Source organism: Papaver somniferum, chromosome 2, assembly GCF_003573695.1.
Source record: "Papaver somniferum cultivar HN1 chromosome 2, ASM357369v1, whole genome shotgun sequence".
NCBI lineage: Eukaryota > Viridiplantae > Streptophyta > Magnoliopsida > Ranunculales > Papaveraceae > Papaver > Papaver somniferum.
In genome coordinates this window covers 202,952,416-202,972,841 of record NC_039359.1, presented here as the reverse complement: position 1 = coordinate 202,972,841, position 20,426 = coordinate 202,952,416, and the positions used below count along the sequence as shown (strand labels likewise).

At 35.5% G+C, this 20,426-nt stretch overlaps 1 protein-coding gene and 1 long non-coding RNA gene across 7 annotated transcripts; one reads left to right on the top strand and one right to left on the bottom strand.

The window, feature by feature from the left end:
* Positions 1–3,005: 3,005 nt before the first annotated feature.
* LOC113350264 lies at positions 3,006–5,275 on the top strand. 5 transcript variants are annotated; one of them, XR_003360683.1, is made up of 5 exons: positions 3,006–3,188; positions 3,292–3,349; positions 3,515–3,581; positions 3,740–3,865; positions 3,986–5,275. It is a non-coding gene; the product is annotated as an uncharacterized LOC113350264 (long non-coding RNA). The 5 variants fall into 5 exon arrangements; XR_003360685.1 differs by having other exon boundaries at positions 3,515–3,865; positions 3,986–4,080; positions 4,242–5,275; XR_003360682.1 differs by having other exon boundaries at positions 3,515–3,865; positions 3,986–4,878; positions 5,133–5,227.
* A 529-nt stretch (positions 5,276–5,804) lies between these two features.
* Positions 5,805–8,288, bottom strand: LOC113350263 (probable inactive purple acid phosphatase 16). 2 transcript variants are annotated; one of them, XM_026594378.1, is made up of 5 exons: positions 7,712–8,288; positions 7,190–7,414; positions 6,659–6,938; positions 6,413–6,581; positions 5,805–6,141 (listed from the first exon to the last, which is right to left on the bottom strand). In XM_026594378.1, exons 1-5 carry the CDS (start codon positions 8,025–8,027, stop codon positions 5,932–5,934), a joined length of 1,200 nt encoding a protein of 399 aa, XP_026450163.1. In that variant the 5' UTR covers positions 8,028–8,288; the 3' UTR covers positions 5,805–5,931. The 2 variants fall into 2 exon arrangements, with proteins under 2 accessions (XP_026450163.1, XP_026450164.1); XM_026594379.1 differs by having other exon boundaries at positions 7,751–8,287.
* Positions 8,289–20,426: the final 12,138 nt, after the last annotated feature.

The window sequence follows — 20,426 nt, the reverse complement described above, 5'->3', positions numbered from 1 at the left end:
CTCAAACTCCCTAAAAAACACATGTTAGTCGTGGGGGAGTTTGAAAGAAATCCTTGAACTCCCTGTTAGTCGTAAAACCCTAGAATTCTAGGGAGTTGGTTGTTTTGGGGAGTTCTGGAGAGTTGATAATGTATTTTTGCCTGTACACAAATCTCTCAAAAGAGTAGAGATTTGGGAGGGAGTTTGGTCAGAGAAAAACACAAGAGAAAGAAGAGGAAACGCTTTAGCTTCAGGTATGCTTTTTATTTCATGTATTTTCCTTCTTTGATCACTATGATGGTTGGTTTTTATGGGTATTTCTTTTTACTTTTGATTGTGATTCCGTTATGCATTGAACTATTGATAACATTACTTAATAGATCTGTGTACATGTGTGGTATTTTTGTTTTTTAATAAACCTTACTGCAACTGTCTAGTTCATGCTCAAGACTGTCATGTACATTGATTTTTAACTTGCAAAAGTTTGAGGGTCTAGTTTAATGGTGGAGTCTGGTGGTACCTTCTGTTTATTTTGAGGGTTTCCCTTTTTTTTCTAGGTAATTGAAAACTTGAATCAGACAAAACACAAAAGACTCTGAAGGCATAAGCATGACTAGACACATAACTTGAAACTAGAGATTGTAAAGCCTCTTGAAACTGTAGAGGTTGTAGTGCCAACACTCAATTCCGTCGGAATATTCTTTCTTTTGCTTGAATGATTAGTAGGATTATCAGTTCTGGTACATGGTTTTCTTCACCTTGACAGTATGAACAGTGTGAATGTAGGATTTCCATTATATTAAATCTGAACTCGTGAACTTGATTCTGTTACCTTTTAACGTTCAAAAATAGTTTTTTTGTGATCTTGTCAAACTAACATGTCAGTAAGGGAAACTTGGAAATTCCCAGGTCTGGGATGTGCCGCATCAATTGGTTCTCTTTGTGTATTGCAATTCATGTTATTATGACTGCATACACTATGCAATTTGAGGTGTTTGTGCACACTGGCACTATATGTTAGAAAGTTACACTATGCAATTTGAGGTGTTTGTGCACATTGGCATGTTATAGGTCCTCTGAATCTTTAAATCCACTGCTGATTTTATGGGATATATGCTTTGTATGCTTAGTTGTCTCAAAAGTCATAGCGAGAGTCGAGATGATAAGCAAGTACTTTGTCCGTGAATAAAATAGTTTCCACCTGTGTGCTTGCAAAGAGAGCCTAATGCTCATCTCATAGAAATTGGGTCTTTCGTAGAGGAAGAATCGATACCTTTCTTCTGAATTTTTTCAATAATTTGTTCTGTTATATTTACTAGTATATAAAAATGAGGAGCTAAATAGAGTTTAATATCTACTCGATCACGAAAAAGACAGTAATACTTAGAAATCACTTGAATACTTCTATGTAGAGACCTTGGGCATGTAATAACCAGATTCTGATCACCATTCATTTGACAATGTGGCCTGCATACAGTACGTAATAAGGTCATCAATAATGTTACAACTTACAACAATTTATGTGTGTAAAACTGATTAGTATTCTGAAATCGCTTAGTATACCATACACAAAGTACACGGTCATATTAGCATGAGCTTATCAATTCTTAGCCTAATAAGTCTTCCTATATCCACTAGGATGTATATGCATTTCTTATACATGGTTATAAAACAAGGTACTACATATAGATAGAAGAAAAAGAGAGACAAGGTACTTTGTCCAATTCCTTGGATCTGTAAACCAGAAATTTGTACAGAACTAGTGTTTATTTATTCTTGAACTTGAGATTTTTAGGTGCATCTTTAAGGTTTGGTTGTTTGGTTTGATTCCACCAGTTTCAGCAGCAGAACTTGTTTTTTTTCAGTCCTTTGAACTCAGCCAATTGCATAACCATGTCCTGCACTTCCTTAACAACATCAGTGCTCAGTGGATGGGAAGGGTCTGCTCATGATTCGAAAATACTTAACGACGCAATGATAAAAAGAAATGGACTGAAAATACCGCAAGGTAATTTTACTTTTATCTAATGTGAAGTTTTGATTTTTTGGTTAAGTTATATTTTGGTTTTACTTGAAGAAGTTTTCTTTTTGTGTTTTATTCAGGTAAATATTACTTAGGGATGGTGGGTTTGCAAACCGGTGATATTGTTTAACACCATTTCATGGACAAACTTATCATTTGAAAGAATTTTCTGGTTCGTACGGGTAATCATGCGAAAAAGGCTGAAGAATTATTTAATATGCGTCATGCTTCTTTGAGGAATGTAGTTGAAAGATTGTTTGGTGTTTTGAAGTCTCGTTTCTTGATCTTTAAGTCTCAACCTCCATTTCCGTATCAAGTACAAGCGGAGATAGTGACAGCTTGTGCAGGCTTGCACAACTTCTTGCGAAAAGAATGCCGTTCAGATGAGTTTCCAGTCGAGGAAGAGGAAGATAGCCATCCATCATCGCTTGAAAATGATGACGAAGTTTTGACACAAACTCAAGAACAACAACGTCAAGAAGCTAATACATGGACAAAGAGTATAGCAGATGATATGTGGGATAGTGTTCGTGAACAAAGGGAGTTAGAATTGTATGGAAACTGTTAAAATGAAGAAAAAAAAATTTATCTCGTTGCACAACAATAACATACTATTGATATACAGAGATATGATCATTTTTATTTATTTTTTTTCATTTGATTAAAGATCATTTTTAATTATAAATGAGGATTCGTTGTTTCTTAAAAGAGAATGAGTTAGAAATGAACTCTCTCAAACTCCCTCAAACTCTCCCAAACTCTCTCTAATAGACTCTCTCAAACTCCCTACACTCCCCCAAACTCCCTACACCCAAAAACACCAAACTCTCTCAAACTCCCTACACTCTCTCAAACTCTCTCAAAATCCTCAAGATTCAAAATACACTCAACTCCCCAAAAATCACTCTATGACTAACCCCCTGTAAATATCTTTTTTGGTAAAAAGAACGGCAAAAACAAACCGGAGATAAAAACGTAAGAAATAGACTTTCTCCGGAGATAAAAACGTAAGAAATAGACTTTCTCTTTCACCCAAGAAGAGAAAACTGCAGCAAACTAAAACCCTAAAACCACAGCATAATGTTTGATCAAGTAAAACGCAAACTTGCAAGGATCATTAGATTCTATGGGCAGATGAGATGTTACCGGACTCACACAGGCAATGATATGCTTCAAGTCCAGAGAAGTATACTTCAAAACAAAACACACGTCTTTCTGTTTTTCTGTTCTTTCTGTTTTAATGGAGAGATTATTGTTGTAATTATCGTTTGTTTGTTTTTATATTGCAGGTACGGTTTTGAAGATGAGATAAATAACCAAATCCATGTCCGTAGTGGTAAACCCTAGGTATTGTTTTAGTTTGATTGATTGATGAAACAGATGAAGTTGTAATTTTTATTCAGCGTTTTGTATGGTTTTATTTTCCAGAAATGATTTTTTCCCCTTTCTCCTTTGTTCTGTCTCTTTGTTTCTCTGAATCTATAAACCCTAACCCCTTTTTTAATTTTGCAGGTCCGATTTTTGTCTAAGATAAGTTACGGAGAAACCCTAATATCCGTTCAAGAAAAGATCTCACAATGTAGGTGATTTTTTTCTTCTCTGGAACAAATCCCTGCGCTACTTTTATTTTCCAGCAAACCATACTTTTCTTTATCCCTGCTGCAAACCCATTTCATACTTTTCTTCTCAAACAACCATGTAATTCTATTAGATACGTATGACTGATTATGAAAACAGTAATTGTTGCCCCGGGATGGTCGGCCGCCTGCATTTTTGCAGCTGTACATTATAGACACAGAGAATGAGGTCAAAATAGAATGAATGCTATTTTGATGTATTTGGTTGATGCCCCAGGATGTTTAGGTAACAATATATTATCTAAACATCATAAACGGAATCATTTTCTATTTGATGCAAATTTTAATATATTTGGTTGATATCAATGCTGGAGGTTGACAAGATATGAAATGTGTTGGATTTTAGTGTGTCTAAGTGATTTGGTGGTCATGATGGTGCCGAGAACTTCATCAAGTCAGAGAGATTCAAGAAGATGAATGTTGCGGTCGTTCTCGATGAGGGTAATTTATAATCTCTTCTGTTATCAATGTTAACTCATGGAATTTTGAATACTACATTTATGTTAAGACTTGCAGGTGACCAAACTGCAACCAATGTTATCAGGAAGTCACCAAACTCTTGAAAAAGTAGTCCTTAATTTTATTTGATTTGATTTAAACAGCAAAAAAATATGGCAATAGGGGTTTGCTACAAATGCAGTGCAAAACAATTGACAGTATACCAACAAAAGGGACAGTGATAAGTGGTATAATAAAAGGTTCTTTCTTCATTTGTTTTGTTCCCTTCTTACACTCTTATGCTTATTTTGTTTGTGTATGAAATATGCTAACAAATTCTTAGATTATCTGTAAGGCTATTCTTTGTATATGGAACATTCTAAAAATTCTTAGGTTACCTGTAAAGCTATAAATTAAGTGAAAAGTAGCATAGTCAGGAGTTAAGAAAAAGATTCTTCACGTCATGGAAATGACTAACATTTTTATTATTATGTTACCTCCCAGTATATGTTTTTTTGCCAACAATTTATATAGTTTTCTTTTTTGCGGCAGCTGCATCTTCTCTAAACCAGGCGTGACAAGAACATGATTTATATATTATAATTGTGAATATTATCTTCTTTTTGTAGCTGCAGTAGGGGTAGGTACAAAATTAATGACAAAAACCTGCTGCGGGAAATGGTTCTAAGGCCTCAAATACAGTTTTGAGTTGGTATGCACCTGCTTAGGAATTACTTAGGCATTTGTCCATAACTGGCGTAGCTTTCCATTTTGAACATTACATCTCAAATACTAGCTCGGGTAACAATCTTTTCTTTAAATTCCTTTTCTTATATATATTGAGTACTTGCTATCTTAATTAAAAGGGAAGAGCACATGATATTCAACCATGTAGATGTGCGGTTCGACTCCCACATATGGTATTCTTATTTGAGTGGGATAAAACCTTACATGATTCCAATGCCAATATTAACTCTTAATTAAAAGGGGCGTCATATATATATCATTTTTGGTCATGACTCATTGGACTAATTAGAGTTGCACCTAATTGCCAGTTTAATGTATCGCAACGGGGCGGTGTGTAGCACGGTTAATTGCCAGTTTTGGTAAAAGAAAACTATATAAAATTATGAGAGAAGATATATGCCCGTAGCGTATTGAAAATCTTAGTGAAGGTAGTTTACATATTCAAATTACTTGATATTAGATGGAAGCACCGAAGCATTACTTTATCCATGAGCAGTGAGCTTAATGAAACTTCTTGCATTTTGAGGTACGAACTATGGAGGAAGAAGGCAGATTTCATGAAAAGAAAAAGGGAATAGTTTTTTAAGCCCAAGTAAGCTCTACAGATTTCAAGAATGCATCGGGACGGGGAAAAGGCAAAGCCAAGTCACATCAAATGAAAATTTTTAAGCGACGGGTGAGGCAAACCGGAGCCACACCAAATAAAAAATGCATCGGGACGGGGCGAGGCGAAGCCGAACCACACCAAATAAAACTTCTTAAACGACGGGCAAGGCGAAATCGAGACACATCAAATAAAAAATTCATCACGATAGGGCGAACCGAAACCACATCACACCAAACCAAAAATATGATTAAAAGAAAAAAATGACGGTGATTGGTTTTCAGGTCCGCCCGATGCACAGGCCCAAAATCTAGTTTGTAAGTGGATCTCCGATCATCATTTCTCATGACATTCGCCCAAAAAAAAAAAAGAACAATTAAAAATTATGTGGTGTAATAGAAAAAAGTAGGAACCACGATACTTTGTCAAGTACTTGTTTCATTTAAATTTGTATGTACATGCGACAAAATACTAATTAAGTTAAAAGATAATGGAAGATGAACTCAAGACAAAATAATCTCACTATGTTTCTTTCCATCTTCCATTTTTATCCACGACTTGATGGAGAAAGGTTTTTCAGTGATCTCTACCATTCTTGCTCCCCTTGGCCAATTTCCATAACCTCCGTAACCAGTGTGCCTAGCAAAACACAGCCATAACTTTTCATGTGGACAACACCAATCAAGTCCATGATTGTGTCCAACGAACACTGCCTGTGTATAAGCAAACACAAAAAGAAATTGTTTATACTTCCCTGTTACCACAATTATATCAATTAGCAGTACACTGTTAAATCAAATACCATCTCTGTCCGGATAAAGTGGTCTTTTTCTTTTTCATTTGCCCACTTTTTTCAGGGAGTAAGGCCTAGATTCAAGACTAGAAGCTGCAAACAAAGACCATTTTCTTGGAAAGATTTTCTGAATCTATACAAGTTGTATTTGTGATTTTGTAATTTAATAAGCATGCATTATTCTCAATTACCTTCACAGATGGTTTATTTACAAGCATATTCATGATACCCATCTCAGCTTCTTGAGTGGCAAGACTCTCCTTGTTTATTGAACCAACACAAGGCCTGTGAATGCCGAATCTTGGTGCAACATCTTTATAAGCTTTGCTTGGTATGTGCCAAAAGATTAACTCAGGAACCCTAAAGGACAACAAGAAATCGTTTTGATAGTAAGTAATCTAGAAAGTAAAAAATTATTGGTAATTGATTTCTCATACCTTGAATCACTATTTATAGCATATGATTGATTCTCAAACCATGTTGCTTGAGCACTCGATATGACTTCTGGATAGCTCCCACCACCAGAATCAAGAAAATATAGATAGCTGATCGGATGATGATTCCGACCATCGAATGACGATACTTGGATTACATAGTTGGAAACACTTGGCCAGAGATTTGTAGGTCCGTTTTTTGTTAATGAATACTGCTTGTTTTTATGCATTTCATTTTTAATCAGCTCCAAACGAGTTGTACCTCTGAAGCTGCATGCTTTTTCTGTAATGCCAAAAATTAATCAACCAAAAGTCATGACATAGTTAAGGCAATTGTGGACCAAAAGGTTCGATATGCATCAAGGATAATTAGATAGAAAATCAAGCAGGAAAAAGATTTTCCTAGAGGATCAATACAACAGGTAAGCATGTTTTCTTTTTGCACCCAAAGGATCAGTTGTCAGCAAATTATTGATGGAGGATGAATACAAGCGTGGATTTTCTTACAACCTCATATGTGCAGTATAGATTTACCTGAAACCGCTGAACAGTGCTCAAGGCATTGAACTTGAGGAATGCCGGTTGAAGAAAACCATTCCATTGGCCACTCAAAATGAGCGTCATCGTGGTTACCGAATATAGTAGCCCATGGTATTCCTCTGGATCGAGTTGGAGAGATTGCTTGATCCCAGTATAAACTCGCATTGGCAACAGGTATATTGTTCCCCGTAATCACATCTCCAAGATAAATTACAAAATCTGCCATTTCCAGTTCAAAAGATGTTTTATCAAACAATAATTCTAGACTCACTTCGGAAATCTCCCGAAGTGAGCACCGACACACACAACACCCCTGGACCCATCATGCACGCACCAATCTCGGTGCTCGAAACTTTCAAAAACTGCCGCACGATTACTCTTCGGTGGCGTTCACGGTGTAGAGTTTCGGTGGGTCCAGCACCACTCTTTATCAAAATTCCACGTGTATTTTACTCACCATCACAACAAGATATGATTTTTATCGATAAAAAGAGAGAGGATCAAAATTGTGATTACCTGGTACTTCTTGATCCAGAATAGTTGACATGACCTTACCTGAGTTCACATCTTGTTGAGGACCCCAATCCGTCCATGCGTTCTCCCCGTAATGAAGATCGGCGAACAAAGCAATCTTGAATGTCGAGGCCAAGGAACTCTTTTTCTTCTTCTCCGAAGAGATCGATGGAGGAGATAACAGTATTTCTGGTATTTGTTGAATATTGCTGACAGTCAAGTCACCACTCACTTGAGATCCATTAATTACTATGATCACTAGTGTATGATGGAAGAGAAGATGAATTACAAGGAAGGTACTATGAGCTAATTTTCTCATGGTATGAAAGTGAAGCAAAGAAAATAAAATAAAATTCTGGTTGGATGAAATTAATGAAATACTAGTGAGTAAGATGTCTTTTGTGAGTAAGGTGGTGTATCTAAGAATCGGTTCATAATCATAAACGCAGCAACGATAATATGGATGATACTTGTGGATATTCTCATGGAATAAAAGCTTAGGGATACGGCACTAGTTATGCGGGATTTTATGTGTCCAGCAATTTTTTTTTCTTTTTTCCTGACATGTCGTATAAAGGCAAAATAAACGATAAGAAAACTGTTGGGATATATGTTTTAAAATAATTCTTTTATATATTTATATCAATAATTCGAGTTTGGCTTAGTGGTTAAACATTTTGGGCCTGGAGGGTTAGGTCTTGGGAGGTCTCTTGAATTTGGAAAGTATTTTTGCTGTTTTTAAAAGATTTTTTCAAACCGTTTTTTTTACTGCACTTAATTATGTTTTAATTGCGCTAATTATGCCATGATTTATTTGCCCGTTTTTTACTGTTTCGAATGGAATTTTAATTGCAGCAATTAATCCAATTTATTCTCCATTAATCTGTATTGACTGCCTGGTTATAAAAACAGTTTTGAGAACAAAAAGAAAATAACAAGTTTTTACACTATTGTTTTTCTGAGAATCAAGAGACAAAAAATACTGAGCAAGAATGGAGAAGTAAAAGTGATCGATTTCTCATTATGTGCTTGAGAGATCGAAAGAGAGTTTTTCTCGGCTGTTTTATCCTGGGGGCGTTGTGACGGAAAAGAACTGCTTGCACAAAATTCAAGGCATAGCCACGAAACGTCCTAAAGAGAGCGACCTGGTCGTGACTCAGCCGTCACTTTGTTTTGTGTCTTAATCTCTGTTTTGCAGGTGTGAAATCGGCAATTGTTCCAACAAAAACTTTGTGTGTGTATAAATGATATCTAGTTCAAAACAAAACAAAACAAATGATACAAGTCCCGATGACCCATGTCGTCGAAAGGAAAAATAAACAATACGAAAAATTTGAGAGCGTATACAAATGACACTGAGTCTCGATGACTTTCATTACTTAGTTATAAGGCACTGGTTAAATGGTTGGGATTTACCTCAAAGAAAAACTATTCTTCCTCCAATTCAATCAAATCTTATTCATATTTGTATTTATCTTATTTCAGTAATCCTCCTATTTTTTGTCGGATTTCTCGGTATAATACTTTTACGACATGTTTTTGTCACTTTGTATTCTCTTATTTTCGATCATAAACTCATTGTACCCTCGAATTTCCATTAATTAAAGGTTCATTGTTTATCAAAATAAAAAATAAAATCAGTATTACAATTTTCAATTCTACCATGCATATTTGTGTTGGATATTTTCAAAACATATGCATTAGGCTCGTCTCTACGGAAGGAGGTTTTCGGAGTGTCAGTCCCCAGGGTTATGGCCGACCTGACCTGTCAGGTCGCGGGGGTCTATAGGCAACGCCCTTTAGCAGAGTGTGAGACATTGTTTGGTTGAATTTTTTCTGGTTTAATTTGAAAACCTAATTCATATTTATTTTAAATTTGAATGGATGCATGTCTTATCATTAGCTATCATTGATGCCTCTTGAAGGTGTTTGTTGGCGATGAACAAACATCTCTAATGGACATGAAACCCCGAATAAATAGCAGTGGCCGTTTCTCTTGAAATCACATCAAATCTTATTGTTTTCTTCCTTTCTAATAACATCCTCAGAAATCTTAAACAATATGTTATCGGTCGGGTCATGAAAGTATAATCCTTGAATTTGATTATGATGTTACGGATTCGTTTTATCCCGAAGGAATAATTTCTTGACCTGTTGTACTCGCCATTTTTCGGGAAAGGTCGAATTATTGTCTAATAGAATCTGAGATCCTTGGAGTCGGGGGCACACCATTCTCTGTTTGTTTATTCATCCTCTTGTTTAACCCATTTTCCAACAATTTGTACCTACAAATATCAAAACAACTTTCAAGGACCATTTAAGAATTTGGAGATTATTTTTTCTAACTATGTAATCTTTGCTATCATATTCTAGTGAATAAAACTAATATCTCATATAATGCTCAAAAGTTAAGCTCTTAACTTTTTTTGTTCGTCACTGGTTAAAGAGGAGTAAACTTTTTGAGAACCACAATATTGATCTCTCTACGATTACACTTATTGAGAAAATACCGCAAATTAGATTCCGCTAGATGATCTCTAAGAATATTTTCATCCCCTTGAATGCATAACCTCCAACGAATAAATAGTGAACTATAATATCTACGTCTGTACATGGCTAAAGAAGATATATTCTTATATTAAGTCATATCGCTTTAATTGTCTCTGAAAAAGCGGGGGTCTAACAACACCACCCAATATTTCGCTTAGCAATCTGTATGGACTAACTCCGAAATACTTTCTAGAGAATCAACTAGACAGTCATACTCAATCTAGGTAAAAGTATCTCAAGGAGTTAATATCTCTCTCTTGTTTTGATTTACTCAAGTTAATCGAAATCAGCGAGTCTTTAATCAAACACAAGGAATAACTTGGATGGTACCAAAGACCATTATCCAAGGATCAATCAATGACAATCAACAACCAAAGGTTGGATTACTCTAATTGATGATCTAATGCACAACCTGTATTTCAATTATAAAGATAAAAAAATATAATGCGGAAATTGAAATAACACAGACACCAGAAATTTTGTTAACGAGGAAACTGCAAATGCAGAAAACCCCCCGGATCTAGTCCATATTGAACACACACTGTATTAAACCGCCACAGACACTAGCCTACTCCAAGCTAACTTCGGACTGGACTGTAGTTGAACCCCAATCAATCTCCCATCGATCCAAGGTACAGTTATGCTCCTACGCCTCTGATCCCAGCAGGATACTACGCACTTGATTCCCTTAGCTGATCTCACCTACAACTAAGAGTTGCTACGACCCAAAATCACAGGCTTTAACAATAAACAAATCTGTATCATACAGACAAGTCTATCAAAGGATCAATCTGTCTCTCACAGATAAACCCTAAAGGTTTTGCTCCGCCTTTTGATAATAATCAAGGTGAACAGGAACCAATTGATAATCCAGTCTTATATTCCTGAAGAACATCCTAGAGTTATCAATCACCTCACAACAATCTTAATCGTATGGTAGCGAAACAAGATGTTGAGGAATCACAAACAATGAGACGAAGATGTTTGTGATTATTTTTTATATCTTGCCTATCGGAGATATCAATCTCAAGCCAATCAATCTGATTGTACTCGTACGATAGAAGATGCAAGATCAAATCACACAACTACGATAAAAGTAGTATCGGTCTGTCTTCACAATCCCAATGAAGTCTTTAAGTCGTTAACCTGGTTTTAGAAGAAGAAAACCAAAGGTTAAAGGAGAATCGACTCTAGCACACAAACTAGTATCACACGTAAGGTGTGGGGATTAGTTTTGCACAATACTAAATGTCTTCTTTATATAGTCTTTCAAATCAGGGTTTGCAATCAATGTTAGCTTAGTAACAAAGCATTCAATATTCACCGTTAGATGAAAACCTGATTTAGATTCAAGCTAATATTTCTCAACCGTTAGATCGAAAACTTAGCTTGTTACACACATTTGACGATGCACGCTTCTAGGTTTGTGAACTGTACCCAAATGTATGCACTTGTTGGTTCAGCAATAGTTAACAAAAAGGTTAGCCATATGAGCATTTCATATCAACCATGTTCTTCTAGTTCAAATGACTTCAAATGAACTAGTTAGAGAGTTGTTCAATTGCAAGGAAATCTTATGTACTATACAAGACACAATTGAAGCAAAGATGATTTGATTCACTTGAATCGGTTCATGAACTTTTATAGCCACGGTTTGCAAACTGCATTCCTTAGTCTTTTTAAGTTTAAGTTCAGAAATCACTCTTCAGATATATAACCTTCTCAAGTTCGCAGACTAGGTTCGTGGACTTAAGTTACCGGGCAGAGTTTACAAACTCTAGCAGAGTTTCTCGGGTATGAGAACTTCACCGGTTCGTGGAATGGGTTCACGGTCTGAGTTCGCAGACTTAGCTTCACACAAGTAGTTTGTCAAATCCAGCAGAAATTCTCGGGTTTGAGAACTTCGGTAGTTCGTGGACTGAGTTCGCGGACTTGGCTCACGCCAGTCTTCCGGTTCTCTTGATCAACAAAGTTCGCAAATTTTGGTTCAAGGAATAGGACTTATACATAAATGTGTTTCCACAACAATGCTTATGTCCACCATTGGTTATGTAATCTAAACTCTCATTTCAGTCATTGAAACATTCTTAGAGGACGTTATATAGTTGTTACACCATTTCTCGTCAAAGCAATTTTCAAGATGATTGAAACATATCATGACTTTCGTCACATATTTCGAGATATAGATAGGCGAGGTATACTCGGCTTGAAATACCAAATGTGTATACTCAAAGTATATATATATAGCATACGGCTTCTTGAGTGATAGATAAGTTCAAGTCTTCACATACCGTTTTGTCGAGAAGTTCCACCGGTTCCTTGAGTAGTTCTTCTACTTGTATGATGAATCGCCATGAAGTCCTTGAGCTCAACTACACTTTCTATCCTAGTCCGAGACTTAGCTATAATAGACTAGAAATCAAGACTTATAGTTTTGATCACTAACATTGACAAACATGCTTGAGATAGCAACACATACGAGTTCGACCGAGCAATGCTCTAACAATCTCCCCCTTTGTCAATTCTAGTGACAAAACTATCAATATATATGGAATACAAAAAAGATAAAGAAACTTTAGTAGCTCCTATTCCACATCTCTAATCTTCAACATTCCTCGAAATCTTTGTCACTTCCAAGTACTCCAATGATCCCAAAGGTTGTAAGTTTAGCATCACCGATGTTGAAGATCCGTAGCTATAACAATGAGAAAGCATCGGTCTCAATTATTGTTATACAGTGTCATAGTATTATTACACAGTGTCAAGGTTCAATTGTATCATAACTTCAACAATAATACTATGGTTATATGTAGCACTCCCCCTTAGTCAATAATCCATCTCACATGGAAACCACTCCCCCTTACACAATGATCCGAAAACCATATGTATTTGTAGTATGAACTACATATTAATTCTCCCCCTTTTTGTCAATAAAATTGGCAAAGGTACAAGAACGGGATCATAAATGAAATTTCCGAGAGAGACATTTCATGACTAAAAGAAAAAAATCCATACCAACTAATTTAGATGCAATCATAAAGCCGAAGCTAAATACATTCATCAAGGAGTTTAAAGATATAATATAACCCCTCTAAAATTCCACAGCCGCACACCCCTCAAGATATGACCATTAAGCACAAGTTCAAAAGAACTCTCCCCCATTTGATGTCATTCCCGAAAGAACAACAAGAGCGACCTTAATTTCAAAAGAAAAGAAGGATTTTATTGGACACCAAAAACCATGAAAATGATTTTCTATATCCAAAAAACTCAATCAATTAATCACAAGTAAACCCATGATTAATTTAATCGGAATACACAATCAAATTAAACACAAGAGGTGATCAATTCAATTGATTATGCTGAACATAAGAGAACTTATGGAGACACGAAAATACTCAACTAGATTAATTACAAGAGAACCCATAATTAATCTAATTGGAATACACAACCAAACTAATCACAAAAGTAATCGTCATTTGATTTGCTCGACATAAGAAAACTTATGGAGCAATAACTAAATAACCAACAAGATGATTAATTTAGTTCAATATGCTCGACATAACATATCTCACGGAACACCAACTAAGCTAAAAGATCAACTTGGTTGTATAATTCTCAACATAAGATACATTACGGAACCTCACAGTAATACATAAAATATGGATCAGGGATGATCAATACTGCGGAATACATAAGGATTCATTCTATCTTCAATCACTATTTGCATAACGACAATTAATAGACATAATCCTTGAAAACAAATTTTTTTAACCTATCTTCCATCAAATGTTTGACAATATAGGCTTCACTTTTGTATTTGTCAAAAGTTTATTTATTCTTTTACCAGTACATGAATACCGAACACGAACGACTTTACTTTTGACAAAGTATGGGACAAACATAGTTCACGGATGTAAACACCAATATCCCATTACAAATTGCAATATATCAAATCATAAAGATTAATACTTCAAAACATCATCCTCCAAATATTTTTAGAATTTAAACCAATAAACCTAAAAAAAGAACAAGAAGATGAAAAATAATAGCTATGTGTAGTCACAATCATTGTTATCCAAAGCACTAGTTATTCTTCCAACTAAACCAAAAAGAAGACATACTAGGCAACAAAAAGAACCAAAAAACAAGATTTGAAACACCCTAAACCCTATGAGCAACTAGAGATTGAACATGGACGATTTCATCAGTTTCTTTCTTTAGTTTGTTCTTTAGAAAATCAAGATTCCTTGTTGCAATCCCAAGTTGTTCACGAACTACTTCAAAGTATCGAAGAAGGTTTCCTACCATCTGTGATGACATCTGAACTGGTAGTTTGTTTTTATGATCAACAACATGAAAGCATGTTATGGAAACTGGAATCAACTCATTAGTTTTTCCCTTCTCGTCTTTATCAATCTTGTTGCTTCTATCCATTGTGCACACGCCAAAAGAATTCTGTAGAATCTTTTCATCTTATGGAACACAATATTTAAGGTATTCCAAACAAACCCTAGAGACCCTGAAGTCTATGTGAGTTTGGTACGTGTACTTTTAGGTCAAAGCGTATGTGAGACCCGTAGAAGCCCAATTTGCACGAAATAATTTCGATATTGAAATTCCGAGAGGCAGACAAAAGGGACAAGAACTCTTAAAAGAAAAGAAATTGACCTTTAACAAAGAACACAAAACAACCTTGACAGCTTTCTCAAGACAACTTTGTTGAGACTCATGAGCATCCTTCTTTAAAATAAAAAGACGGATGCAGTCTAAAGCAGTCATGGTGTAATAAGATGAGCATATTGCTCATCAATATTCACTTCTTCTTCTTTTTTTCACGGGTGTTTAGAGAATACTTACATGTCATATCAAAAGAAGTGTTATCAAGAGAAGAGATAGGAGTACCTGATTCGATTGTTTTCCATGTTTTCTCGATGCTCCGTTTGAGTCGATTTACACTGATTTTCAGTTCTGAGACTCGATTATTGATATGAATGAAGTCTGGAGCAGAAGTCTTGGATTTGCAGCTTCCTTTAGGGAGTGAAGAGGAACTTAACTTTTCTTTCCTTCTCTTATGCCTTTTTCTTTTGTCAGGGTGATTTTCCTGATAAGTCACTCTTTTGCCACTCTTTCTTCTATTATTGTAGGCATTTTTCGTTTTTAACATGCAATTAAGAAGGGACTTATCACAGTGAATTCTTCGAGTGTTCAAAATGCCTTTTACTCCAACAATGTGTGAAACCGGTTTAATAACTTCTTTAGACATCCATGCAAGAATATTATGAAGTTTTTCATTCCTCAACCGATAACAACATCTTTGCTCAGAATGTCCTTTATTTCCACAATAATAGCAGTTAAAGGAATTACTTTTAATTGTTCTCTTGCGAACATGTTTAGAAGGTGTAGACTCCTGTTTTTTAGAATCATTGCAGACTGCCAAGGGTTTTTCACATGAAAAATTATCACAAGCTTTAACAAAATTGATCTTACCAGTTTTTGGAGCGTCTATTCCTTTATAGCCCAGATCATGTGTATCACGGTGTTCTTTACATGCTCCAAGCATAGAGGATAATTTTGTGGATCTAGAATTGAATTTTTCCAGAATCTCTTCTAGTGAATTCACTTTATTAAGGGCAGCTACCAGTTTAGTCTCCAAGGATTTTTCTTTGGCAAGAATATTGCGTTCTTTGTCGTTAAAACATTTTTGTTGAGATTCACATCTTTCTTCAGTTTCTGCAAGTCATTCTTTCAACATGAAGATATTTCGAAGAAGATTATCACATTCGATCCTTTTTTAGCAAACTTCTTCTTTGTGATCTTTAACGGTAGATTGTATGAGCCCGTACCCACCATCATAACCTTTAAAGAGTTTTCTCAACTTCTTGTTTTCTTGACAAAGAGGACCCATGTATTTTCTCAAGTAAGTTGTCGACTTTTTTCTTTTCAAAGCACGGTAAAACAACTTGATATATTGAGAGACTTCCTCATCAGTACTCTGTCCCTCTTCTGAATCACTATCGTCCAAAAGATCATCCAACCGTTCATCAAGAGATTTTTCCCAGTTGAATGTAGATTCAGTTTATGGAAGAGAGTAAGGAATTTTCTCAGAATTTTCAGGTCTTTGAAACATATCTGAAAGTCTGTGAACTGATGTTGCGTTATCATATATGCTCTTATCCATAGAGTCATATTTCTACAAACACAGACTTGTGAGGTCTTAAACGTGTTTGCCTGCTCTAATACCAATTGAAAAAGCGGGGGTCTAACAATACCACCCAATATTTCGCTTAGCAATCTGTATGGACTAACTCCGAAATACTTTCTAGAGAATCAACTAGACAGTCAGACTCAATCTAGGTAAAAGTATCTCAAGGAGTTAATATCTCTCTCTTGTTTTGATTTACTCAAGCTAATAGAAATCAGTGAGTCTTTAATCAAACACAAGGAATAACTTGGATGGTACCAAAGACCAATATCCAAGGATCAATCAATGACAATCAACAACCAAAGGTTGGATTACTCTAATTGATGATCTAACGCACAACCTGTATTATTTCAACTACAAAGATAAAACAATATAATGCGGAAATTGAAATAACACAGACACCAGAAATTTTGTTAACGAGGAAACCACAAATGTAGAAAAACCCCAGGACCTTGTCCACATTAAACACACACTGTATTAAGCCGCCACAGACACTAGCCTACTCCAAGATAACTTCGTACTGGACTGTAGTTGAACCCCAATCAATCTCCCACTGATCCAAGATACAGTTATGCTCCTACGCCTCTGATCCCAGCAGGATACTACGCACTTGATTCCCTTAGCTGATCTCACCCACAACTAAGAGTTGTTACGACCCAAAATCACAGGCTTTTACAATAAACAAATCTGTCTCACACAGACAAGTCTATCAAAGGATCAATCTGTCTCCCACAGATAAACCCTAAAGGTTTTGTTCCATCTTTTGATAATAATCAAGGTGAAGAAGAACCAATTGATAATCCAGTCTTATATTCCTGAAGAACATCCTAGAGTTATCAATCACCTCACAACAATCTTAATCGTATGGTAGCGAAACAAGATGTTGAGGAATCATAAACAATGAGACGAAGATGTTTGTGATTATTTTTTATATCTTGCCTATCGGAGATATCAATCTCAAGCCAATCAATCTAATTGTACTCGTACGATAGAAGATGCAAGATCAAATCACACAACTACGATAAAAGTAGTATCGGTCTGTCTTCACAATCCCAATGAAGTCTTTAAGTCGTTAACCTGGTTTTAGAAGAAGAAAACCAAAGGTTAAAGGAGAATCGACTCTAGCACACAAACTAGTATCACACGTAAGGTGTGGGGATTAGTTTTGCACAATACTAAATGTCTTCTTTATATAGTCTTTCAAATCAGGGTTTGCAATCAATGTTAGCTTAGTAACAAAGCATTCAATATTCACCGTTAGATGAAAACCTGATTTAGATTCAAGATAATATTTCTCAACCGTTAGATCGAAAACTTAGCTTGTTACACACATTTGACAGTGCACGCTTCTAGGTTTGTTAACCGTACCCAAACGTATGCACTTGTTGGTTCAACAATAGTTAACCAAAAGGTTAGCCATATAAACATTTCATATCAACCATGTTCTTCTTCACCATAAATAGTTCAAGTGACTTCAAATGAACTAGTTAGAAAGTTGTTCAATTGCAAGGAAATCTTATGTACTATATAAGACACAATTGAAGCAAAAATGATTCGATTCACTTGAATCGGTTCATGAACTTTTATAGCCACGGTTTGCAAACTGCATTCCTTAGTCTTCTTAAGTTTAAGTTCATATATCATCTTCAGATATATAACCTTCTCAAGTTCTCAGACTAGGTTCACGGACTTAAGTTACCGGGCAGAGTTTACAAACTCCAACAGAAATTCTCGGGTATGAGAACTTCGTCGGTTCGCGGACTGGGTTCACGGACTGAGTTCGCGGACTTAGCTTCATGCAAGTTGTTTGTCAACTCCAGCAAAAATTCTCGGGTTTGAGAACTTCGGGAGTTCGTGGACTTAGCTCACGCCATTCTTCCGATTCTCCTGATCAACAAAGTTCGCAAACTTTGATTCAAGGAGTAAGACTTATACATAAATGTGTTTCCACAACAATTCTTATGTCCACCATTGTTTATGTAATCTAAACTCTCATTTCAACATGTGAAACATTCTTAGAGGACGTTATGTAGTTGTTACACCATTTCTTGTCAAAGAAACTTTCAAGATGATTGAAACATATAATGACTTTCATCACATGGTAAAGATAAACTTGATCGAAGCGAAAAGCTTACCAACACATATTTAGAGATATAGATAGGCAAGGTATACTCGGCTCGAAATACCAAATGTGTATAATCAAAGTATATATATATATATAGCATACGACTTCTTGTCTCGAAGAGTAGGAGATAGAGTAGATAGACTTTTGAGTGATAGATAAGTTCAAGTCTTCACATACATTTTTGTCGAGAAGTTCCACCGGTTCCTTGAGTAGTTCTTCTACTTGTATGATGAATCTCCATGAAGTCCTTGAGCTCAACAACACTTTCTATCCTAGTCCGATACTTAGCTATAATAGACTAGAAATCAAGACTTATAGTTTTGATCACTAACATTGAAAACATGCTTGAGATAGCAACGCATGCGAGTTCGACCGAGCAACGCTCTAATAGTATCTTTGTTCCTAGAGATTAGTTTTTTTCTCTGATATATTTTTCTCACGAAAAACCTTGATCTTGGTGCCTTTAACATTGAGATCGCTATTTTTAACTTCTTTGTTCGTAACTGGTGAGAAGAGAGAGAAATATTTGGATACAATTCTACTCGATTTGTTAATGTCTAAGAAAATTCTTCTCTTGTGATTAGAGTAAGGTCGTTCATGTTGTTCACATCAAATGGGGGAGAGTTCTTTTGAACTTATGCTTAATTTTCCTATTTTTGTGAAGAGAGAGGATGTCAAATTTGTCGAAGATACTTGTACCTATATATCCTTGATGAAGACACTAAGTTTACTTAGTGATATCGTCTAAACTAAAAGTTGGTATGTGTTTCATCATTCTTGAATACTCTTTTGTTAAGATTCATTACGATCCCAATTTTTTGACAAAAATGGGGAGAATTATTAACTAATATCTTACTATTTATGTATGGTTTGCGGATCATTAATGGGAAATGGATTTATATCTATAGGATTTACCTATTATGTAAAATATGTATGAGGGAGAAATATATCACCGTAGTATTACTTCGAAGTTGTGGTACAATTAAACTTTGAGAAATCCAATAATACTATGTTTATGTATAACAACCATTGAGATGAATGATTTTATCATTCAAAGAAGGCTCGCAAGTGTACCCTCATAAGTTGTTATCACTACGGATCTTAAACAACAACAATGCTGAGTTGAAACACGCACAAAACCGTTGAAGAACTTGAAGTAACGAAGAATTCAAAGAGATGTTGAAGAACCAAGGAAATCAAGCATGATGGATTTCGATATGGTTATTTATTTATAATCCATATGTATTGATAGTTTTGTCACTAAAATTGAAAAAGGGAGAGAGTGTTAGAGCACTTCTCGATCGAACTCGCAAGTTTTGATATCTTAACATTGTTGTCAAATTTAGTTGTACAAAACTATATCTTGATTTCTAGTCTATATTTAGTAAAGTCCCAGACTAGGATTAGAAGTGTGTAGTTGAGTATCAGATATCGCTAAATCACTTATTAAAGACGGAGATCAACCGAAGACATTTGAATAAATTCATTAACAAAGGTATGTGAAGACTGAACCATTCTATTCACAACCTATCAGATTCGGATCCTGAAGAGAACCACCAAATGATAGATCGTTGATGTGTACGACAAGCTATGAAAGTCTACCAAAGATAAACCAGCTATGTCAGATACCATTTTATCAAGTGTGCACGAAGTATATCACAAATATCAGAAACCAATAAGAAATCTTCTTGTCTTCAAATCTTCAATCTTCAATGTATCTGCACAAACAACTTGATTCTATTATGATCAATCACGCAAAGAATGGAGTATGTTAACTGATAACTGCTTAATTCTTACATATTTTCCACTCAAATTTATATTTATTAGTTCTCCATGTT